The 23,252-nt window shown below is 39.9% G+C and overlaps 1 protein-coding gene across 1 annotated transcript in view; it reads right to left on the bottom strand.

Moving 5' to 3' along the window:
• Window positions 1-1,458: 1,458 nt before the first annotated feature.
• CCDC39 (coiled-coil domain 39 molecular ruler complex subunit) overlaps window positions 1,459-23,252 on the bottom strand; it is a 72,796-nt gene continuing 51,002 nt past the window's right edge. Inside the window, exons 17-20 of the mRNA XM_089675558.1 lie at window positions 21,327-21,467; window positions 10,511-10,690; window positions 6,373-6,452; window positions 1,459-1,802 (exon numbers count right to left, since the gene is read on the bottom strand). Coding sequence (XP_089531684.1) covers window positions 1,547-1,802; window positions 6,373-6,452; window positions 10,511-10,690; window positions 21,327-21,467 — 657 coding nt within the window. The 3' untranslated portion in view covers window positions 1,459-1,546. The remainder of the gene's footprint in view (window positions 1,803-6,372; window positions 6,453-10,510; window positions 10,691-21,326; window positions 21,468-23,252) is intronic.

Below are 23,252 nucleotides of genomic sequence, written 5' to 3' on the forward strand. Positions count from 1 at the left end.
TTTAGATAGACCCTTTCTATGTTGGTGTTAATAGTATGGACTTTCTCTTCTGAGGCTGAAAAGAAATTATTAATGTACTATATAAATAATATATAACTAAAATATATTGTTATAAATATATTATGGAATAACAAAGAAATTAAAATATAATACAGGAGTGCTTGTTGGTATATAATATAGTATTAATAAAATGACATACAATTTGTAGGTGTGCCACATTTGTGACAGATTAATCTACATTATTCTGACATGTACAACTGGTTCCACTGACAAAAGACCATCTACAGAACTTCTACCACACTCTTTATGAATTCCACTTGTGTGTTTATAGTGTGAATAACCTATAGCACTCCATGACATGTTAAAAAAAAGATAATTGCATGTGTTTGATCACCCTGTAGGAACTTGCTCCTATATTGTGCTAATAGTATGTCGTCTTCTCCTTTTCCTGTGTCTTCCGATTGCACAGACAGTGCTCACAACAGCCCAGAATGGTTGATTTAAATGTAAGCCCATTTTGATTCATAAAGCAAACTTGTTTAGGCATGGTAAGGTGACCTTACCTTTGGGTCGCATGCATCTTCAGGCGCAAATGTCGGTTTCATTTAATTTTCAGGGTTTTACTGCAGTCTGGATAATGAGAAGCTTTATAAAGGAAATTTAACCACCTCAATACCACTGTATGTATATATAAAGTGTCGTATTGAGGTTGTTATACTGAGATCATGGTATTTTTCATAGCCGGCAATTTTGATTCTAGTAAAAGTGATCTGAGCAGCTATAGAGCCACTGGATTGTGTTTATGGATGGTGGAAGGGAGTTGATCTTGGTTTGATCAGATGTTCTGGAGTGCAGAGGAGGGATATTGGGTCTAATAGACCCTAGATCTCTCCATAAAGAGGACCTGTCACAGCCCATGCTAGCACAAGGGCTGTCAAAAATTTATCTAAATTTTTTTTTTTTTTTATACTATATATATTTTTTTTAATAAAGTAAAAAAAAATAAAGTGCCCTCAACTCCCCCATGCACAAGCGAAAATGCAAATGAACTTGTAGGTTCTGCATGTATCTGTATCACCGCAAACCTCAGAGTGACCGCAATAATTTTATCACCAGAGCTCCTGAGTGACTTGACACTGGTGACCTGTAACTGCTTTCAAATAGTCGTATATAGATAATTTATTGTACCATAGTTTGGTGCCATTCCACAGATGTGTGCAATTTTATAGTGTCATGTTTCGTATCTATTTACTTGGCGTAAAAATGTTTATTTTATAAAAATTGGGTATTATATACTGTTTTTGTGTGCACTAAAATGTATTAAAGTGTGTTTTTCTAAAAATTTGCATTTGAAAAACTGCTGCACAAATATGGTGACATAAAAAATTGCAACCCCCCCATTTTATTCTGTAGGGCCTCTTCTATGTCATTTTTTTTAGCAAAAAAAAAAAAAGCAGATTTTTACATGTATAGATATTTATTGATCCCTGCTACCATTACAAAACATATCAACACAGTTGCAGCACATTTTTGTATTGTCCCAGTATTATTTTTGGCTTCTGTGAGTACTCCCCCTGCTGGATGACTTGGAGCTGCGAGCAGATGATGCACTTGAAGGAGGAGAGGCCATAGGTATCCCAATCTCAACCACTTTAACACGTGAGGAAAGCCTTGAGCTGAATGACTTGGAGCTGTGAGCAGATGATGCACTTGAAGGTGGAGAGGCCTTAGGTATCCCAAGCTCAACCACTTTAACACGTGAGGAGGGGCCTGAGCTGGTTGAAATTCTAGAAGAACTTGAACTACAAATAAAGAAATATGATTTAGAAGATGGCAGACTTAACATTGGAATAGCATCAATTTACTTGACCACAACCATTGATTACTTGGATAAGTGCACAATCTTAGTGAGCATTGGAAAACCTGCAGGCACTACGGCTATAAACTTTATATTCAGTTGCATATGTAAATTTTCAGCACATTGCTAAAACTGAATTCCAAATACTTAATCACTTCAATACTGTGCACTTTTACCCCCCTTCCTGCCCACGCCAATTTTCAGCACTTTCACAGTTTGAATGACTATTGCGCAGTCATGAAACACTGTACCCAAACTAAATTTTTATCATTTTGTTCACACAAGTACAGCTTTCTTTTGGTGGTATTCAATCACCACTGGGGTATTTATTATCTTGTTAAATAAATGAAAAAAAAAAAAAAAGGCCAAAAAGTTTCTGCTATGTAATTTTGCAAATAATTGTTCTTCAGAAATGTAGGCCAAAATATATACTGCTACATTTCTTTAGTGAAAATAACCCAAATTAGTGTATATTATTTACTCTGTAGGAAAGTTAGAGTCCACAAACTGTGGTATATACAGTATCTCACAGAAGTGAGTATACCTCTTACATTTTTGTAAATATCTTTATTATCTTTTCATGGGACAAAACTGAAGAAATGACACTTTGCTACAATGTAAAGTAGTGAGTGTACAGCTTGTATAACTGTAAATTTGCAACAAAAGTCAGTACACCCCTAAGTGAAAATGTCCAAATTGGGCCCAATTAGCCATTTTCCCTCCCCGGTGTCATGTGACTCGTTAGTGTTACAAACGTCTCAGGAGTGAATGGGGAGCAGGTGTATTAAATTTGGTGTTATCACTCTCACTCATACTGGTCACTGGAAGTTCAACATGGCACTTCATGGCAAAAAACTCTGAGGACCTGAAAAAAAGAATTGTTGCTCTAGATGACCTAGGCTATAAGAAGATTGCCAAAACCTTGAAACTGAGCTGGAGCAAGGTGGCCAAGGCCATACGGTGTTTTAACAGGACAGGTTCCACTCAGAACAGAAAATGTATATTATATAGGGCGCTCTTGTTGGAGCCCAACCTTTGTAGCTGTAAGATAAAGGTGCCAGATGGATATCAGGGATGGATGGATGGAAGCAGTAACACTGAGGCAGCTCTTCTTAGAGTGGAAGCAAGGCTCTAATGCAGTAACAAGAAAAAGAGAGGAAGGCGCCTCTAAGTGCAGTATTAACAATTTATTAGTAGACAATGGAAAATTTGCACTTACAAGATAAACGGTTAAAAAGACTCATCGTGTGGTAATTGGATCCAGGTGGGACATCCAGCAGCAAGCTATGCCTATAGGATCAGGAAGTAGAGTCCAGGATGTGCCTGTGCATCAAAAATGAAGCTTGGAGAGCAGAGTCAGATGTAGCAGGTGAAAGGGGCGGTAATGCATTTCGGAGCATGCTCAATAGGCTCCTTCTTCAGACCTCTGAAGAAGGAGCCTATTGAGCATGCTCCGAAATGCATTACCGCCCCTTTCACCTGCTACATCTGACTCTGCTCTCCAAGCTTCATTTTTGATGCACAGGCACATCCTGGACTCTACTTCCTGATCCTATAGGCATAGCTTGCTGCTGGACAGCTGGATGTCCCACCTGGATCCAATTACCACACGATGAGTCTTTTTAACCGTTTATCTTGTAAGTGCAAATTTTCCATTGTCTACTAATAAATTGTTAATACTGCACTTAGAGGCGCCTTCCTCTCTTTTTCTTCCACTCAGAACAGGCCTTGCCATGGTCGACCAAAGAAGTTGAGTGCACATGCTCAGCGTCATATCCAGAGGTTGTCTTTGGGAAATAGACGTATGAGTGCTGCCAGCATTGCTGCAGAGGTTAGAGGGGTGGGGGGACCAGCCTTTCAGTGCTCAGACCATACGCCGCACACTGCATCAAATTGGTTTGCATGGCTGTCATCCCAGAAGGAAGCCTCTTCTAAAGATGATGCACAAGAAAGCCCGCAAACAGTTTGCTGAAGACATGCAGACTAAGGACATGGATTACTGGAACCATGTCCTGTGGTCTAATGAGACCAAGATAAACTTATTTGGTTCAGATAGGGTCAAGCATGTGTGGCGGCAGCCAGGTGAGGAGTACAAAGACAAGTGTGTCTTGCCTACAGTCAACCATGTTGGTGGGAGTGTCATGGTCTGGGGCTGCATGAATGCTGCTGGCACTGGGAAGCTACAGTTCATTGAGGGAACCATGAATGCCAACATGTGCTGTGACATACTGAAGCAGAGCATGATCCCCTCCCTTCGGAGACTGGGCCGCAGGGCAGTATTCTAACATAACGACCACAACCACACCTCCAAGGCAACCACTGTCTTGCTAAAGAAGATGAGGGTAAAGGTGATGGACTGGTCAAGCATGTCTCCAGACTTAAACCCTATTGAGCATCTGTGGGGCATCCTCAAAACAGAAGGTGGAGAAGCATAAGGTGTCTAACATCCACTAGCTCTGTGATGTCATCATGGATTAGTGGAAGAGGACTACAGTGGCAACCTGTGAAGCTCTGGTGAACTCCATGCCTAAGGGGGTTAAGGCAGTTCTGGAAAATAATGGTGGCCACACAAAACATTGACACTTTGGGCCCAGTTTGGACATTTTTCGCTTAGGGGTGTACTCACTTTTGTTTCCAGCGGTTTAGACATTAATGGCTGTGTGTTGAGTTATTTTGAGGGGACAGCAAATTTACATTGTTATACAAGCTGTACACTCACTACTTTACATTGTAGCAAAGTGTCATTTCTTCAGTGTTGTCACATGAAAAGATAATAAAATATTTACGAAAATGTGAGGGGTGTACTCACTTCTTTGAGATATTGTACATGAAAATCGATGAATCCTGTTGTACTAATGGCCTATCTCATTTCTTGAGGCCCAAAAAATGTCAGGACAGCACAGATATTCCCCAAATTACCCCTTTGTGGAAAGGAATTTCACTGCTATAGGCAGGCATTTAACTGAATAAAACAGATTTAGTCAATGTTTTTTGTTGTGATCAGCTGTGATTGGCCACAGGTAATCACATGACACAGATGGGCTGTGATTGACCCAGTCTGTACCATGTGTTTACTGACTAATCACAGCTAACAACACAATTGTATACAATGGATGGCATGATAGGAAGCCATCCATTGTTTACAGTTGTCATGTGACCTTGTTTACAGTTGTCATGTGACCTGCTGCGATTGGTCACAGTGGTCACATGATACAGGCAACGGGCTGCTATACAGATCAGTTATCCGATGGACACAGCCGCTGGCAGATCTTGCCGCAGCGCGGTGCTGATCCAGAAGAACATCATACGATGCCCACACGGATTGACGAAAGTCCTGCTCGGCCGTCAATTTGCTATTGGCCGGTCTGGAACCAGTTAAAGTAGAGGTCTTGGCTAGAACTTACTATGCTTAAAATGGCTCCCAACCATCTTCTAACTACTACACTAACTACCCTATAAAAAGATGTATATATGCAACTATTCTCAGAGTTGTCCAGTCATGTGATCTCTCTAGCGGATGGCTGCAGGGGAGAAGAGAGAGACCGCTGACAATGGATGGAATGGCGAGGTGGTAATGTCACCCATAGGCTTCTATGGGGAATCTGTTTGCTGTCCCTCCTCTCCCCTGAATCTGGCCGCTGGGAGCCAATAACATGACTGGACTGGAGTGTAAACAAGGAGGTAGAGGCATCTTCCTTCTACAGGGGAGTTAGTAGAGTTGTCAGAAGGCAGGTGGGAGCAGCTTTAAACATAGTTAGTTCTAGTATGGACATTCCTTTTAATTCCCACATAGTGGGAAATGGTAAACATTGGCTCCCATGTACCCTTGAAAAGTCAGTGGTGGGCCAAGCAGAAGGTATCAGCAAGAAAGGTTCAGCCAAAAACCAGCTTAATATGTGCACATACAACCCATTATGGATTCAACTGAAAAAATTGTGTGAAGGTTGTATAAATCTTAGGTGAAAACATGTATAGATATTGATTGCAGTGAGTTTGTCATTCTATTTACTATATTACTCTTACATAAAAAAGTGAAATGTATATAAAATGTTTTTTGCCATTCCTGGTAGGAAGGGTTTGTGTATTATTTTGCAGTTATTTAACTGCAGTTCTTACACAGGCAGATAATGGTACCCCATGTTTTAGCACAAACCTGGTTTCAGGAATTACTACAATAAGAAGTATTATATGCATAAGGCCACATACTATTTTTTTGTTTAAGTAGCATCTAAACATACATGTTCATAACATTTTTGCACTGCGAATATGCTTTATGCTTCGGTGTGGCAGCTGTCCAGTTACTATTAGTACACTTCATGAAAAGACACTAAAATTATTACATCTCCAGAATGTTGAGCCCAAGGTACTTGCTACCCTTATAGACTACATTTGTTTTTAGCTCAAGGTTGTGCTGGACACCAGTAGTATAATACCTTAAAATAATTGAAGCTATATAGAATATTGTTTTTGATATTCAGACCTTAACACATCTTCATATAAAAAATAAAACGTACCGGACAGATACAATGGAACTTCGGGATGAACCAGAACGTGAGCTACCAGGAGTTGAGGAAGATGGAATTTCCAGGCCAAACTGAAACAAATATTTAGTGTTGATGTAATTAAGCTCAGTAAGGTACTAACAATATAAGAGTTACACATGCAGCCATATTGTTTTGGGGTCAGCATAACAGGTAGAAGGACATCAGCAATGGAATGGCAACTTCTGTATATTCCTCATGGCAAATTCATTTAGGGGCCCATTTAGACCTGTGTTTTACTGGAACACATGTACTGTGGTACTATTATTTTTCATTGGAACCCAATGCATAGAACCTTACTATGTATGCTGTGGTGCATTAAGTCAGAAAATATATTGGAAGTCCTAATTTAGGTCTGTTGTGCATTACCAGACTAAATGGGCCTGAAAAGGCCCTAAAAAGTACAGTTCAACAACTGACCAGTATGTATCACAGCTCACTACTGCTTGTTCTGAGGGCTTCAACCCTCAACTGTCAACTATGATACATCCTTTTTTTCCCCCATGGAGTTCCTATTGCTGTTTTGTGATATTAATAGCAATGTGTTTGTGCAATATCTATGCACTGGTTTATTGAATAAAGTGTTGTAGTCAATAGCCAATCAGACCTTCATCTGGATTGGTTTCCTCAAACTTAGTTTTAATACCTATATTTCGTTTGGTGGCTAATCTTTGTTATTAACAAAAGCACACAAATACTCTTTATCTAAAAGAATGCCATAGTCAGGCAGTTCATTTAAATTTGAGAAGTGGACACTAGCAAAAAAAAAAATAATTATGGGACAGTCTAGGATAACCTCTTCTACTTACAGAAAACCTCAGTTTTTTTCCTATTGTCCTAGTTTTACCTTAGACTTTTTTTCCAAGACTGCTACATCACTACTTAAGCTGATCTCTACATGGCAGCTATCCAGAGTGCCATACCAGGTTCTCACTGGACAGGACACTGCTAGGCTAGCCTAGAAGCGACCTTTGGCCCCTGGGTCTCATGTTAGATGCTTTCCAAACTCCGTTCCAGTAATGAGTTAGCAGTGGATTGCTTTACAGGTCCAGAGCGGTTTGCCTCAGCACTAGCCCCTTTTCTGAAACCTAACTCTGAGTAGGTTGATCAGGCTGAGCACTGGAAGCTGCCCTAATATTTGGATTGTTGGGTTGAGTTTCCCACTTCTGTTGGTTTATGGTGAAAAGGGTTAATGCCAAGGGACTGAACACTGACATCATCCCTTCAGTGAAATGTAACATGCTTGCTCTGCACTCTTTCCCAGCATTCAGCCTGGAGGAAGCATTGTCCTGCTGCTGCTCCTGCTTTGCAGAGTCAAGTTAAACTTTGAACTTTTGTCCATTTTTGCTGCTGACTTACAGTAACTTGATCACCAACAGTCTGACCCTATACCCTCTAGGAGAGGTTGCAACTACCTAAGGCCTTGCCTCTTACCCTGAGCTAACATTGCTTTACCACCATGTTATTGTAACATGTTTGATTCTAGACATAGTTCACTCTCCACTGACAACAACGGTGCTGTTTGCAGCTTGCCACTGATGTAACCAATATCTACAACCTGCAATACTTGTATCTACTGTTACTAGAATCTATGCCATCTTCAGGTTTTCACCATGTTCATCAGGCGTGGCTAACTCCTCTGCCCTGTCTAAGGAGGTTTACACCTTAGTCATGCAAGACTTTTTAGGCCACATAGCTCAAATGTGTACAGTCTCTGACCACAAGGCACTTGAGTACACTCGCATGCCCTCTCCTGCAGACTCTGTATCCAACCTGCCTGACGCTGTAGCAGCCTTTGAGCCTCTAGCCACTGAGACTATGTCTGATGCCAAGTTTCTCTCTATAGTCATTACTTGACAAACCTGCCTCTGCCTTCTTCAGTCTCAAACTGAAAGAGACCATTTCAGCTCCTATTTATGCAGTATACACCATCTTGAAGTTAGAAGATCAGACTGTTCTGCTTCTACGAGTGCTGTTCTCAGTCTATATCTTTTCGGTGCACTGTTGTTTTCAGTCTTGCTCTATGGAGACTGGAAACATTATGACGGGATGTTTGTACTTCCCAAGTGCTAATCAGCCTTGTATCTATTTGAGGAGGAATTTGTTAAAAAGCAGACTTGCCTCCTCTTTAGACCTGGCATTGTTCTCTCTTAAAGTGTTCAGCATGTGGTGCAGGGTTCACCTGTCTTTAGGACCCCACTGATAAACAACTGGAGGCTTTTTCTAGAGCTTTGTTCTCTCTGAGAAGTCCTGCTCTGCAACTTGTGTTAGCCATGACCTTAATTTGTCAAACTCTGACCGATTGATCTATGGCTATTAGAAGGGAGCTTATCGCTATGACTGTTGATCCCTTAAAGCATTAAGAACCAATGCCTGTTGCATTGAACAACAGTGGGAATGAGTTGTTGGAAGTTTTCCATCTCATTTCCACATGAGTCTCCTGTCAGTACATATGTGGAAGGCATTTTGGCTAATGTGTTAGGGTGTGGAACTCATCTCTAAAAATAATTTCCCCCACATGGCTTTTAAGGGGCAACACCTATTCAGGTCTGCCCTGAATGCCATCATTAAGGATGCCACAGCATGCAAGAATAATCATCATCTTCAGCTAAAGAAACTCAAGTCTAAGTCTTGGATTAAGAAAAGTCATTTTTGTTACTTCACAGCTTCAAACTCCAAAACCCAGACACAAGTTTGGCCCCCAGCCTACGCATGAGTCTTGGAACTTCAAGTTTTCCAAACCTTTAAACAAGTCTTTTCTTGCAAAAGTATGGGTCCCCTTTCTCCAAAGTGGAAGTCATCTGTTAGCCTTTGCAGACACCTTGACAGATTGCATCTTCATGCCTAGGTGCAGGAGGTGGTATTCAACATTTACAAGCTAAGTTTTCACTCCCATCCCCAGTTTATCACTTCTGGTCTGTTTGTAACTTTGCACCATCTTTGCAATCCTTGGCTTTAAAGTGTAGGCGGGTTTAGTTCTGCTTTCTACTCCAAAGGGGGAAACCACCTTATCTTGGATCTCAAGGCCCTAAATGTCTTCATTCATACCCAGAAATTCTGCATGGGATCCACCAGGCCTGGAGCTTGAATACACAATTAAACACCTGAAATACATTTGCTTATGTGTGCAAAAACAATCAAATAAAAATAACTGAAACCTCCCAAAAAAATTGACTTTGATGCGAATCCAAACTACTGACTTTCTTTCCTTTGGTCAGTTTGCATTTCGTTTTTGTAATATATGTTACACTGATGTGTTTGTAATATATGTTACACTGATGTGTCTGTTGCTGAGATTTATTTTCACTATTATTGGTTTCGACTGGCTTTTGTAACATATGTTTTTTTAATAGATGTGTTCTACATTTATTAGAGAGCAGCACTATATGAAATTTGATTTATATGCATTTAAAACATAATTTTTATTCAATTTTGATTGTGTACATATAATTGGAGGATCTTGCTATTGCTCCTTCTAGCACAAGCAGTGATGTGAGCTGTGTGGGCACACCTACTTCTTAGGCCCCTTTCACAGGAATGTTCCGATAGGGTCCGCCTGTCTACCCCCATTGAATACTATGGAGTGGTTGGTGCAAATGGACATGTGTCTGTTTCCACCCGCCTACATCCAATCCAATCTGCTAAAAAGCAGATCAGATGGCAGTCAAGTATAAATGGACAGGCAGAGAGCGGATTGTGCCTGTGTCTGCTCTGCATAAGTTGAGTGGACATGGACCTGTCATCCACCTGCTTAGAGGGGGATAAGCAGACAGATCACTTGCTGAGCAAGCGGATCACAGACACAGTCTGCTCCATGTGAAAGGGACCTTATTCAGGTAAGTAAACTTTTAGGAGCAGGTTATCCATCACACATGTTTAAGGGGATCAACAGCTGGATCACTCTATGACCGCAGAGTCCCACTTTAAAGAATGGTTCCTGCTGCTCTCTGCTTCATGTCTATGGGGAAATCCTGCATACACAGATTAGAACCTTATCTCCTAAAGCAGATCTGCAGACAGAGAAAAGAGACTTACAGACGTTAGATGCCAATTGCTTCGCGTGCTATAGGTGCAACCCTGCTAGGTCAGATGTTTTACAAAGCTTACAAACCTGTTGAAAGTACATCTGCAGCGGCACTGCCAGCTCAGGATTTTGCTCCATTGCTTGAGCCAGCATCTTGTTGACAGATCTGTTAAATTCTCGAAGATCCCGTACATTAAGGTCTTGTTCATAATGGGTTTCTCCTTTGCTTTTTTTGGTCACACGAATTTCTTTCACCAGTTTGGAGCACTGTGAGCAAATAATGCAAGTAAATAAATCTTAGATAAAAAGCTTAGTTAAGATTTTTCCTTACATTGCTTTAATATCTATATCTACTCTTTTGTCACTTCTTCTCATCTCAGTTTCATTCAGTGTACTCAAACTGAATAAAGGAATCGAGCAACTTCAGATAGCCCGCTGTCCTAATTGGGATTAGGAAGGCCTGGCTAACCTGTGACCAGTAAAAAAAGCTGAAGCTTTAATTTTTCTTTTTTATTCATTTAAAATTTTCTTTTGCACAATGTACTGCATTTTGACATTTCTTAGCTCCCGCAAGACTCTGCATTAACTTTTGGAGGTGTGTTTATATTCATACAAGATTCACACATTTTCTAAATTGGAGTCAACTGGAAAAATGTAAAAAATCCTGGGTTATGGGAATCTTGTATGAAAACCATTTATAAATAGAGTTTTAATTTGCTCTAATTTTGAGACTTATTTTCTTGTTATTCAAGCAACATGTTGATGTACCTGTTTATAGTGGTCAGCCCTAATTGCTTTTTCTTTTATTTTAACTTGTTGCTGACCATGTAACATGTATATACAGCAGCAAGATGTTGTGTGGCACTCCCACCACACTGACTGAGCTGTCACGGCTTCTGATATGGAGTCAGGGATGGGCTCCCGATCATGTGACTGCTGAGGGGGTAAATAACATTACACTTTGAATGAGGAAAGGTATCTGTAATATTATTGCCAATAGCTGCCATATGAACATAAATAAATTTCTGCGCTAAACCATCACTTAATTACAAATATGTACATATATATATATATATATATATATATACATATATATATATATATATATATATATATATATATATATATATGAAAAGTGTATGGAAATCACCATCAACATAAAGTCCAAAATCCAGTCCAAATAAGGAAAATAATAGGACAAAAGTCCTGGTATATGTGAAGTTAAACACCATGGGGTTTATTTACTAAAGCTGGAGAGTCCAAAATCAGACTCCCTTCTGCATAGAAACCAATCAGCTTCTAACCTCAGCTTGTTCAATGAAGCTTTGGCAATGAAACCTGGAAGCTGATTGGTTTCTATGCAGAAGGGAGTCTGATTTTGGACTCTCCAGCTTTAGTAAATAAACCCCCATGTGTCTTCAGGAGAATGAGTGCACCACCACCATATATTAGTAGGCCCCTTACCGCAACATATGGACCCTTAAACTAATAAGAGTCATAAATGCATGGATATAATTTCTTGGAGATGTGTATCCACCCATTGCTCACAAGCAGCGCTCTTAGTCCACCTTCTTCAAGGCCTGCAAACTCACACATTTCACAGAGACCACAGAAGTCAAGTGTCTGTGAAAAGGACTGATATTCCACTTGAACCTACTCCAGTCCATGAAAAGCCTGATTAGAACAAGAAAATTGAGGACCCAAATTGCTAATGACCTATACATAACAAACAACACCCACTCAGGAAATATATTGACCTCATAAAAATGCACAGAACATCATGATAAAGACTGTAGGGCTACTATTAAGTGCATGCCTGCCACAGTGATGATCATGGGCAAACACTTCATCTACAAGTAATCCTCCCAAGGCAAAGCATGGCAGGAAGAGCACAGACTAAACAGCATCTAATACTCCTGTTTTCTCTACATATACAGATGTCTGTGGAGAGGACTGAATGGAGAAGGACTAGAATGAAAGCCTTTCCTTCTGACGACAATGCTGTTAGTGCACAGGGATTCAAGCTACAAATGAATCTTTTGCTTATGCAACATAGCGTCAGACTGGTTTGTGATGTCAAACAAGACACGTTCACATTTCAAGTATCTACTTGTGACAAGCTCTCCACGAAATGAAGAGTTTCATGTGCTGTTATGCATCTATGATTTTCTGAGTTTCACAGCATCCTTTACCATTTAGGATAAAATACTTCTGAGACAGCTTACCTGTCATGCACTTACATTTCTACATCTCTAACAAATGCCACCAGAAGAGAGAGCCATGTTTTCTCTGATGCTTCCATTGAAGCAATAGCTGTGGCAGTCTACCTCAAAGCTATCCAAGAGACAAAGCAAGTGTGGGTTTTGTCCTCAGTAAGGCTAAGCTGACCCCATAACCAGCACATACCTGTAAGGGAAGTCCTATGAGATGGCTGGCTAATAGAAACGCACATGCGCACAGCAATCTCTGCAGAATAGTGACCAGACATGCGCATGCACACAGAAATGCGCAATCGCGCACTTTGAATACTTGGTTATACCGTTTGGCCTCTGTAATGCCCCAGCAACGTTCCAACATTTTGTCAATTATATATTCCAGGACGATCTTGATTTATTTATCATTGTCTACTTTGATGACATCCTAGTCTTCCCCAGCTCAGTACAGCGACACCGAGACCATGTGAAGAAAATACTAGATAGACTACGCCAACATCACCTCTATGCTAAAGCTGAAAAGTGTGAATTTGAGAAACAGACTATTCAGTTTCTCGGACTTGTCATTACTCCTGATGGCATTGCTATGGATCCACAAAAAGTAACTTCTGTATTAGAGTGGCCTGTCCCAGGAGACAAAAAAGCTGTACAACGCTTTGTTGGGTATGCTAACTTCCATAGGAAATTTATCAAGAATTTTTCCAGTATCACTGCAACAATCCCACAGTTGACCAGGCAACATGTTTCATTCAAATGTACCCCCGAGGCTCAAGCAGAATTTGAACAGCTAAAAACTTTTTTCACTTCTGCTTTCAATCTGAAGCACCCGGATCTTGCCTTAACCTATGTTCTTGAAGTGGATGCTTCTGAAAGTGCTGTTGCAGCCATACTATCTCAACGACAGGGACCCAAATCTCTACTTCACCCTGTTGCTTTCTTTTCTAGGAAGTTAAGCTCCACTGAAAGGAACTATGACATGGGGGACAGGGAGCTGTTAGCTATTAAGGCGGCTCTTGAGGAATGGCGTTATCTGCTGGAGGGAGCTTCACACCCCATCCTTATTTTTACAGATCACAAGAATCTGAAGTACTTAAGAACTGCAAAACATCTAAGGCCATGGCAGGCAAGATGGGCACTTTTCTTTTCTCGCTTTGCGTTTCACATAACATACCATCCAGGATCGAAGAACGGCAAACCCGATGCACTCTCACGCATATTACATGACCCAGTCTTACCTTCCGAACCTGACACTATTCTGTCAGCTAAGAACTTTTTGCACCTGCAAGCAGATCTTGTATCACAAATAAAGGAAGTGGTTGTCAATCATCCACCTTCATTGGAAATGCATCTTCAGCTAAGGGATGGTATTTCATATGAACAGATTTTCATCCCAGAACAATTTAGGATTCTCATCCTTAAAAGGTGTCATGATCATCCTTTGGTCACTTTGGTATCCACAAGACCTCAGATTTGTTCTCCTGGTGGCCAGATTTAACAAAGGATTGTAAAGACTATGTTAGATCTTTCTCTGTATGCCTCCAAAACAAGTCTGATAGGAGCCATAACCTGGGGCCTGTTGGAATCACGTGGAGTACCTGAAAAACCATGGAGTATGATTTCTTTGGATTTCATTGTGGAGCTTCCCCACCATCTTTGTTGTGGTTGATAGTCTGTTGAGGATGGCACACTTCATACCCCTGAGAGGGGCTCCTTTTGCCCCTGAGACTGCTTCTGCTTTCATTAAAAGAGATTGTAAGGTTACATGGCATTCCAAGCAATATCGTTTCTGATCAAGAATCCAGTCCACTTCCAAGTTCTGGAAGGCTCTGTGTGAGGCACTAAACATCGAACTTCATTTTTCTTCTGCATACCATCAACAAACGAATAGGCAAACTGAGAGGACAAATCAGACCCTTGAACAATATTTGTGATGTTTTACGTCTTATTCGCATGATGATGGAGTGTCTCTCTTTCCATTGGCGGAATTTGCACACAATAATTCCATCCACTCTGTTACCAAGCAATCTCCCTTCTATGCCAACTATGGATATCATCCTTCCTTCCATCGATGCCTGTGGAACCCACTGTCCCGGTAGTACAAGAAATGCTGGATTTTCTCAAGAGGAACAGCCAGCTTTTACGAGAAACTATTTTAAAAGCCCAGGTGAGTAATAAAAGATTTTTTTGACAGAAGAGGGAATTTGAATCTGAAACCAGGAGATAAGGTCTGGCCATCCACAGCAAACCTGAAACTGAGCTTTCCTTCAAAGAAGCTTAGTCCGAGGTACCTGGGACCATTTACAATTAAAAGAAAGATGAATTCCGTGGCATCTGAATTAACGTTACCAAAGAATATGAAGATTCATCCTGTATTCCAGGTCTCTATTAAAACCAACAGTACCAAATTTCTTTCCGGGTTGAGGTCCAGAATCTCCTGCTCCATTGCTGATCGAAGGTAATGAGGAATACGAGGTAGAGGCCATCCTGGACTGTAGAAAGAGAGGTGGTCAGACCCAGTTCCTCATCAAATGGAAGGGCTATGGTCCAGAAAATAATTCCTGGGAACCATCTGCTAATGTCCATGCGCCACGGTTAGTTCAAGCTTACCTTCAACTTCATCCTGAAAAGCAGGCTTTAGTGTGCATCCGAAGGCTGCCACTAAGGGGGGGGCATTGTAAGGGAATTCCTGTGAGACGGCTGGCTAATAGAAATGCACATGTGCACAGCAATCTCCGCAGAATACTGACCTGACGTGCACATAAATGCACGATCGCGCACAAGCACATGCACAGTGAATATTGGCACCAGACTATTTAAAGGATGCTTCTGCCTTTGCTTGGTACTGACTGGTCTCCAGCTGTTTCCGTATCCTGCTGTATTCTTGTATGATCCGCTTGTTGCTAACCCGGCTTGTTCCGGGCGTGACTTCGGTTTCCGCTCCTGCTTTGTTGCTAGATCCTGTTCCCGGCTCTGTTCCCGACTTCGGCTTGCTCATGATTTTGGTATCTCGCTGCCGGCCAGTTGATGACCTTGCTCCGGTCTCCGATCCCAGGTTCCTGACCTGCTGAGTGCCAGCCTGGCTGTCTACTATACCAGCTCTGCACACCATAAACTGTTCCTCCTTCAAGTCAGCTGGGAGATCTCACACGTCACTTATCCTGAACCTGTCGTGCAAGCGGAGTACCCTTTTAACCCAGATGGGATTCTGAAACATCGCTACCGTTCCTGAACCGGTGGTTCGCCAGTCTCTTCAGGACTCCAGCTGCAAGCTCTTCAGGGAAGACCTGCTGGCAGTCGTTCCCCGGGTCCCTCGGCACCCTCTGTTCCACTTCCAGAGGGGTCAGGGCTAGTGACACAAGTGAGGCCGACCTTGTAATTTCATTCTCCTATGAGGTAAGTGACAATACCATTCCAAGGCAGGGCACCAGTGTTAGCTGTTGAAATTGCTTTTCACTTTTACACAGGTAGCAAGATAGTGTTGGGATACATACACAACCAAGAAAACAGATCTACGTGTACGTCAGCAGAATGCATCAGAAGGTTCTCCAATCAATGGCACTATGTGTCTATAGACCTCAACCCAGATGATTGCGGAACCCATGCAGTACCAGCTGCTGCATTTCTAGACATCTCATGATCATCCTGACCTGTCTTCTTGAATGATGACCGATCACAATTCACACGGATTCTGCATTTCAACTGGTTGATCCTGAGTCTAACAAAAAAATCATAGCTAATACCATTACTCTCAACACATCTGTGCAGCCAAAGATGAGTCTCTCTATTGAATTCTCCCTGTTTTGAATGCTTTTAAAAATGGTCTTCTGTTGCATGAGCTATCACATGACTTATCCATATTGCTACCTTTCCCTCTGAAGAACTTGATTCAAAAGGTAGGCGAGAAGGACTTGTGCATGTTGCTGCTTTTGCCTCTGAAGATAGACTCAGACTCATGGACTGTCTTCTGTGCCTTCTTACAGACACCAGCAACATCTTTACAAGTTTTACAGTATGTTAATGTTTTCATTATTCTTTTTGTTCTCCCTCTCTTCTCTTTCAGGTGTTCCTGGAATAGAGTTTTCACTTGCAATGTTTGGACTTGAGTCTCAATTGTTTGATATTTGAAATAATAGATTTTAATGGGGAGCATCATGTTACACATGCATTGTTTGTTTGCCTTTAATAGTCTTGTCCCTACCTCACTCCGTAGCTAAGGAATGTTCTATTTAGTTTGTCTTGCCCTTCTTCTGCATTCATCACATGTGCTGTATAGTGCTGAAACCAGACACACTATGATTTTTTTGACCTTATATGACCGTTCATCTATCAAAATCTTCACAAGTTTTCGCCACAACTGAATCAGCTATAGAGATCACATTTGCGGTGCTTAGATTGGAGAGGCAGAACAGAAGCCACAGCTTGATACACACCAGTACTGCATATATGTGAACTAACATCAACAGCTTTTATAACAACAGGTATTATACAGTTGGTTATTATACTTGCTAATTTATAGAGTCATTATGTACAGTATACAGAATATATTGATAATATATAATTATTGAATTGCATAACCTTATTTCGACTTCTTGGAAGACACTCTCCATGCTCCCTGGTATGGGCATATTGGCAATTAAGAATATTTGAAATGAATAAGAATATGTTAAACAGCTAAAATTATAGAATGTATAATTATCCTAATAGATATTATAGTGATGTCAGAGAGTATACAATACTCATCTGGTTGGTATTTCATAATTTTTAGATCTCCAAAAGAATATCCCCTTTTTTCTGCCAACTCTGAATATCTCCTTTTATTTTCCATATTTTCTTCCTGTGGGTGGAGGCTGAACTTCGTGTTTGTGTCTATGTAATGAGTTGCTTAATTTCTACGTAACGGTCTTTATCACTAGCAACAATGTTGCTAATACCATGTAACCAGTACGATTAAACCTATCTACTGTATAATCTTTATGTTCTTAATATAACATTGTAAATAGGCTTATCACATCTTCTGATGCACATCAATCTAAGAAACACGTACAGCGATCCACTTACTCCATCAGTATGAGCATAATATACCAGATCTGGCACTGACACTTGTAAAATGCATACTTGTAGGGTATTGAGAGGAATTGTTGGTAAAGATACATGCTATAAATTACTGATTTGAAATGCATACATTAGCTTCTAGAGGAACACAATGGCTCTCTTAGGCCCTCTCCACCAGCAATCTGGATGTTAATGTTCTTCAGCATAATGCCAAGCATTGGGGATATGTTAATTATGCTGCCTCCTTGAGTGGCATCAGCCAACACTTTGCAGCTGGTGGCTCTCAATTCTGGCCTTCCCTAGAAGGTATAGTCCCTACTGACAATTAGGAACCAGTCAGGTTGGTTCATGTGATCAGCTATCCTAGAGGCTTTGATATAGGCCTTCAGCCTGCAGATGAACAATGCCACCTTTGGGATGCAATGTCATCTGTAGTGCCATACATGTAATACTGTAACTGTACATTTTGCACATTTGTCAGCCTATGATATAGACCAAGTGTACCACATAAAAACTTTATTTTTCCTTAGATTATTTAGGTTTGCATACTACTCATATACAGTAGTTATTGTCAGGTTAACCAACGCATGCTGATGCTGCTAAATTTGGCATGGGTATTTCCAGAGAAGGATTAATAAAGCACAATCATTGTGTAAGCCTGGAAGACAGAAGCACTTACTGCATGTATACTAATCAAATATTGCAGCCCCATGTATATATACCTGCCTTGAAAAAGTATTCATACCCCTTGAAAACCATTTATCATTTTCCTTCCACTTTACAATTATGTGCTAGTCTGTGTTGGTCTATCACATAAAATCCCAATAAAATATATTTATGTTTTTGGTTGTAACATGACAAAATGTGAAAAATTTAAATGGGTATGAGTACCGTCTCAAGGCACTGTGTGTATGTAATACACACACACGGTATAAAAAAGGCTACACACCCCTGTTAAAATGTTAGGTTTCTATGATGTAAAAAGAATGAGACAAAGATAAATAATTTCAGAATTTTTTCCACCTTTTAATGTGACCTATAAACTGTACAACAAACTGAAATATTTTAGGTGAAGTAAAAATAAAAAAACTAAAATAATATGGTTGCATAAGTATGCACACCCTTAAGCTAATACTTTGTTGAAGCACCTTTTGATTTTATTACAGCACTCAGTCTTTTTCGGTATGAGTCTATCAGCATGGCACATCCTGACTTGGCAATATTTGCCCACTGTTCCTTTCAAAAACACTCCAAATCTGTCAGATTGCGAGGGCATCTCCTTTGCACAGCCCTCTTCAGATCACCCCACATATTTTCAATCGGATTCAGGTCTGGGCTTTAGCTGGGCCATTCCAAAACTTGAATCTTCTTCTGGTAAAGCCATTCCTTTGTTGATTTGGATGTATGCTTTGGCTTGTTGTCATGCTGAAAGATGAAGTTCCTCTTCATGTTCAGCTTTCTAGCAGAAGCCTGAAGGTTTTGTGCCAATATTGACTGGTAATTGGAACTGTTCATAATTCCCTCTACCGTGACTAAGGCCCCAGTTCCAGCTGAAGAAAAACAGCCCCAAAGCATGGTGCTGCCACCACCATGCTTCACTGTGGGTATGGTGTTCTTTTGGTGATGTGCAGTGTTGTTTTTCGCCAAATATATCTTTTGGAATTATGGCCAAAAAAGTTCAACCTTGGTTTCATCAGACCAGAACACATTTTCCCACATGCTTTCTGGAGACTTCAGATGTGTTGTTGCAAAATTTATCCGGGCTTGGATGTTTTTCTTCGTAAGAAAAGGCTTCCGTTTTGCCACTCCACCCCATAGCCCAGACATATGAAGAATTCGGGAGATTGCTGTCACATGTACCACACATCCAGTACTTTCCAGATATTCTGGCAGATCCTTTAATGTTGCTGTAGGCCTCTTGGCAGCCTCCCAAACCAGTTTTTTTTTTTTATAAATTTTCGAGGAACGTCCAGTTCTTGGTAATATCATTGTTGCGCCATATTTTGTCCACTTGATGACTTTCTTCACTGTGTTCCATGGTATATCTAATGCCTTGGAAATTCTTTTGTACCCTTCTCCTGACTGATATCTTTTAACAATGAGATCCCTTTGATGTTGTGGAAGCTCTCTACGGACCATGGCTTTTGCTGTAGGATGTGACTAAGAAAATGTTAGGAAAGACCTAGAACAGCTGAACTTTATTTGGGGTTAATCAGAGGCACTTTAAATGATGGCAGGTATGTACTGACTCTTATTTAACATAATTTTGAATGTGATTGCTTAATTCTGAACACAGCTACATCCCCAGTTATAAGAGGGTGTGCACACTTAGGCAACCACATTATTTTAGTTTGTTATGTTTACTCCCCCCTCCCTAAAAGATTTCAGTTTGTTTTTCAATTGATTTGTACAGTTTATAGGTCACATTAAAAGGTGGAAAAAGTTCTGAAATGATTTATCGTTCTCTCATTTCTTCATCACAGAAACCTGACATTTTAACAGGGGTGTGTAGACTTTTTATGTCGTGTGTGTGTGTAAAATATTAATAGGACATTTATACATACCCATAAGATTTTGTACATCAAGCTGATCTCTTTTCCATGCTCTTTTTAAAAGACCGTAAAAATACATATTTACTTAAAGTGGTATTGACCTAGTGGTCTCTTCTGTCATAAATGCTGCCTGTAAGTGGTAATGTGATCTAAGCAGCACATGTGCAGTTCAGACCACATTTATTGCACTAGCTAAGTGCAGCGGTAATAGGAGCACAATGCACATACTTGGGAGCTATTCAAGTAGACAAAGAGATGGAACCCGAAAAAGGAAGACCAGGTGAAGATAGAAGTGCCCAAGACCTGGATTCCATTTGGCAGGAAAGTAGGTAAGTGCATACTAGCACATTATGGCATAACATTGCAGGGCCCACTTTTTAAAAACAAATGTTGGCAGAGTTTAATACCACTTTAAAATGATTTTACTTTACCTTAAACAGCACTATTTGTTAAAGGGATTTTGCTCTTTTGCAAATAGTTGCAGGTTTACTACTCTTGATTACTGTCACCCATTTTGTTCACTGTGGCTGAGACCAAGCATGACAACTAAATGGACAATTACACATGGTTATGCTTAACGGAGTTCTTCTTTTAACTGGTCATACCTACTGTAATCTGATTGGAAAATCTCAAATAGTGGGAAGGCCTACCTAAAAATGAATTCAGTTTAATCCAGTCTGGTAGGCCCATGAACTTCATCATTGTTGGTAAATTGAAAAGAGATTGTACAATCAGATTGTGCCCTATGTAGCCAGCTTAACACTAGTTGGTTCTCTGTCCTGAAAAAAAGTGAATCATCTACTTTGTGTTAAGAAATATAAATGGTATCAGATGTTACAATAACAGCCACTGATGACTTCATAGACTGATCCCGCTGCTCGATGATTTTGTACATTTTTCTTGGAAAGATAAAGGTATAAAACCCATACAGCCTCACTGCTGTGAACATAGAAGGTGAAGAAACACAGCTTTGTGCTTTTGTGAACATAAAATCACTTGAAACAATAAAGCTCCTTATAAGACATAACAGCGATACTTTGTACAGAGCATAAAACATGTTTCCAGTGCACAACTGCAGACATTAACCTGTTTCATGACTCTCTCCAACTTGATCTTTTGATCCTCGGTCTCTTTGTTAAGCTGTGTGATACTGGGAAGCATTTCATTCACCTTCTCCTGGTACGATGATTCCTCTTTCATCATGCTATCAAAAGTGTTTTTCATAATCTGGAATAAAGTAACGCTGCCTTTAGAGATCATATAGACAGTGTTTTCATAGTTTTCAAAGCATGGTTTGTCTTTTAGCATTGAGAAGACATTTCATCAGTGACATCTGTACAGTTGGATATAAACCTCTAATGAAAAATGCTTGAAGATCATAATATTGAAGTTTAATAAATTCAGTTTTCACTGGCTCTATAGGCTGATAACTACCTGAAAAACACGACTGCCCTACATTATCTGGGAAGTTTAAACTGCTCCAAAATCATAAAAGACTAAAGCATTAAGTGAACAATAAATGTTTAACTGACTAGTAGCATGAGATTAACCCCCTGGTGACAGCTATTTTATTTGCGCATCATATTAAAATCAATTAAAAAAAATTATTACACTCTAGACCAGTGGTCTCCAAACTGTGGCCCTTTGCTTACCTTTATCTATCCCTTGGGGCACTATTCCTCCTACTGATATGAGACACTATGCTGCCAAAATAGCATGGAGCACAGTTTCTCCCACTGACACCAACAGGGGGATATTATTCCTCCCAATGATAGCAATGGTGGGGCACTATTCCTCCTCCTAATACCAAATGTGGCGATGTTTACTCTCCCTGATGCCAAAAAAAATTCCAACCACACTGGCCAAAGTCCAGCTCCCCTAAATTCTAAAAGGACAATAAACTGGCCCATTGTTTAGAAAGTTTGTAGACCACTGCTCTAGACCAACGGCCAAGTATATGCACCATGGATGACTTCAGTTGAGCCTCCATGGCATAAGTAGACATGTGCAGAACAGAAAAATTTAGTTTCGATTCGTTCTTTAAATTATTTTGTTCAGTTAAATTCATTAAATTTGTTTAATTTTTTTTGGAATTTGTTTAGTTTTGCTTTGATTATTCGTTTTTTAATTTGAACTGTTTTTTTTAATTCAAATTCTACTGAATTGAAAAGTATCGAATCGGCATTTGAATTGGAATTTATTCAATTTGAAATTCAAATTTCAGAAGATGGTTATATTCTATTCTATTGTTTTTCTATTCTGTTTGTATTTTCTGTTTTTTTTATTTTTTATTCTGTTTTACTCTATTCTGTTCTATTCCCCTGTTTTCTATTCTATTCTTTTATTTTCTATTCAATTCTATTATAGTATTTTATTTTTTTTATTCTATTCTTTTCTAGGCTATTTTTTATTTTCTATTCTATTCTTTTATATTTGATTCCTTTATTTTCTACTCTATTTTACTCTATTCTGTTATGTTATATTCTATTCTATTTCACGTTATCCTTTTCTATTCTTTTCAAAATTTGAATTTCGGAAGACGGCTATATTCTAACACTAATAAACACCGTCTTTAAAAGAAATTAGCAATATGTTTATATTTTTAATGAGTTTTTGAATACAAATTTCATTTTCGAATCTGATTCAAAATCAAACTCCAGATTAAATTTTGTTTTGTTATTTTGGATTCGTTACTATTGTAATTTGAAAATTTGCATACATCCAAATTTACGAATAACAAAAAATTTGCCCGAATTTGGATTCAGAAGGAAACGAACCACACGTCTAGGCACAAGTAGTATGTCCTAGAATGCCCCCAACCCAAGTGTGGTTGGTCTCTCACACATGACCTCCCAGAACCAGCCAAAGTTTAGTTGTTAAACCAGAAACTGGTGACAGAATCTCCTGCTTAAGTGAGTGCTGTAACCGCCTGTTTAACCACTAGCCTACAGGGCACTTATACCCCCTTCCTGCCCAGGCCAATTTCCAGCTTTCAGTGCTGTCACACTTTGA

This window comes from Staurois parvus, unplaced genomic scaffold (assembly GCF_062004578.1).
Source record: "Staurois parvus isolate SC_StPar_1 unplaced genomic scaffold, SC_StPar_1.0 ptg000155l, whole genome shotgun sequence".
Classification (NCBI taxonomy): domain Eukaryota; kingdom Metazoa; phylum Chordata; class Amphibia; order Anura; family Ranidae; genus Staurois; species Staurois parvus.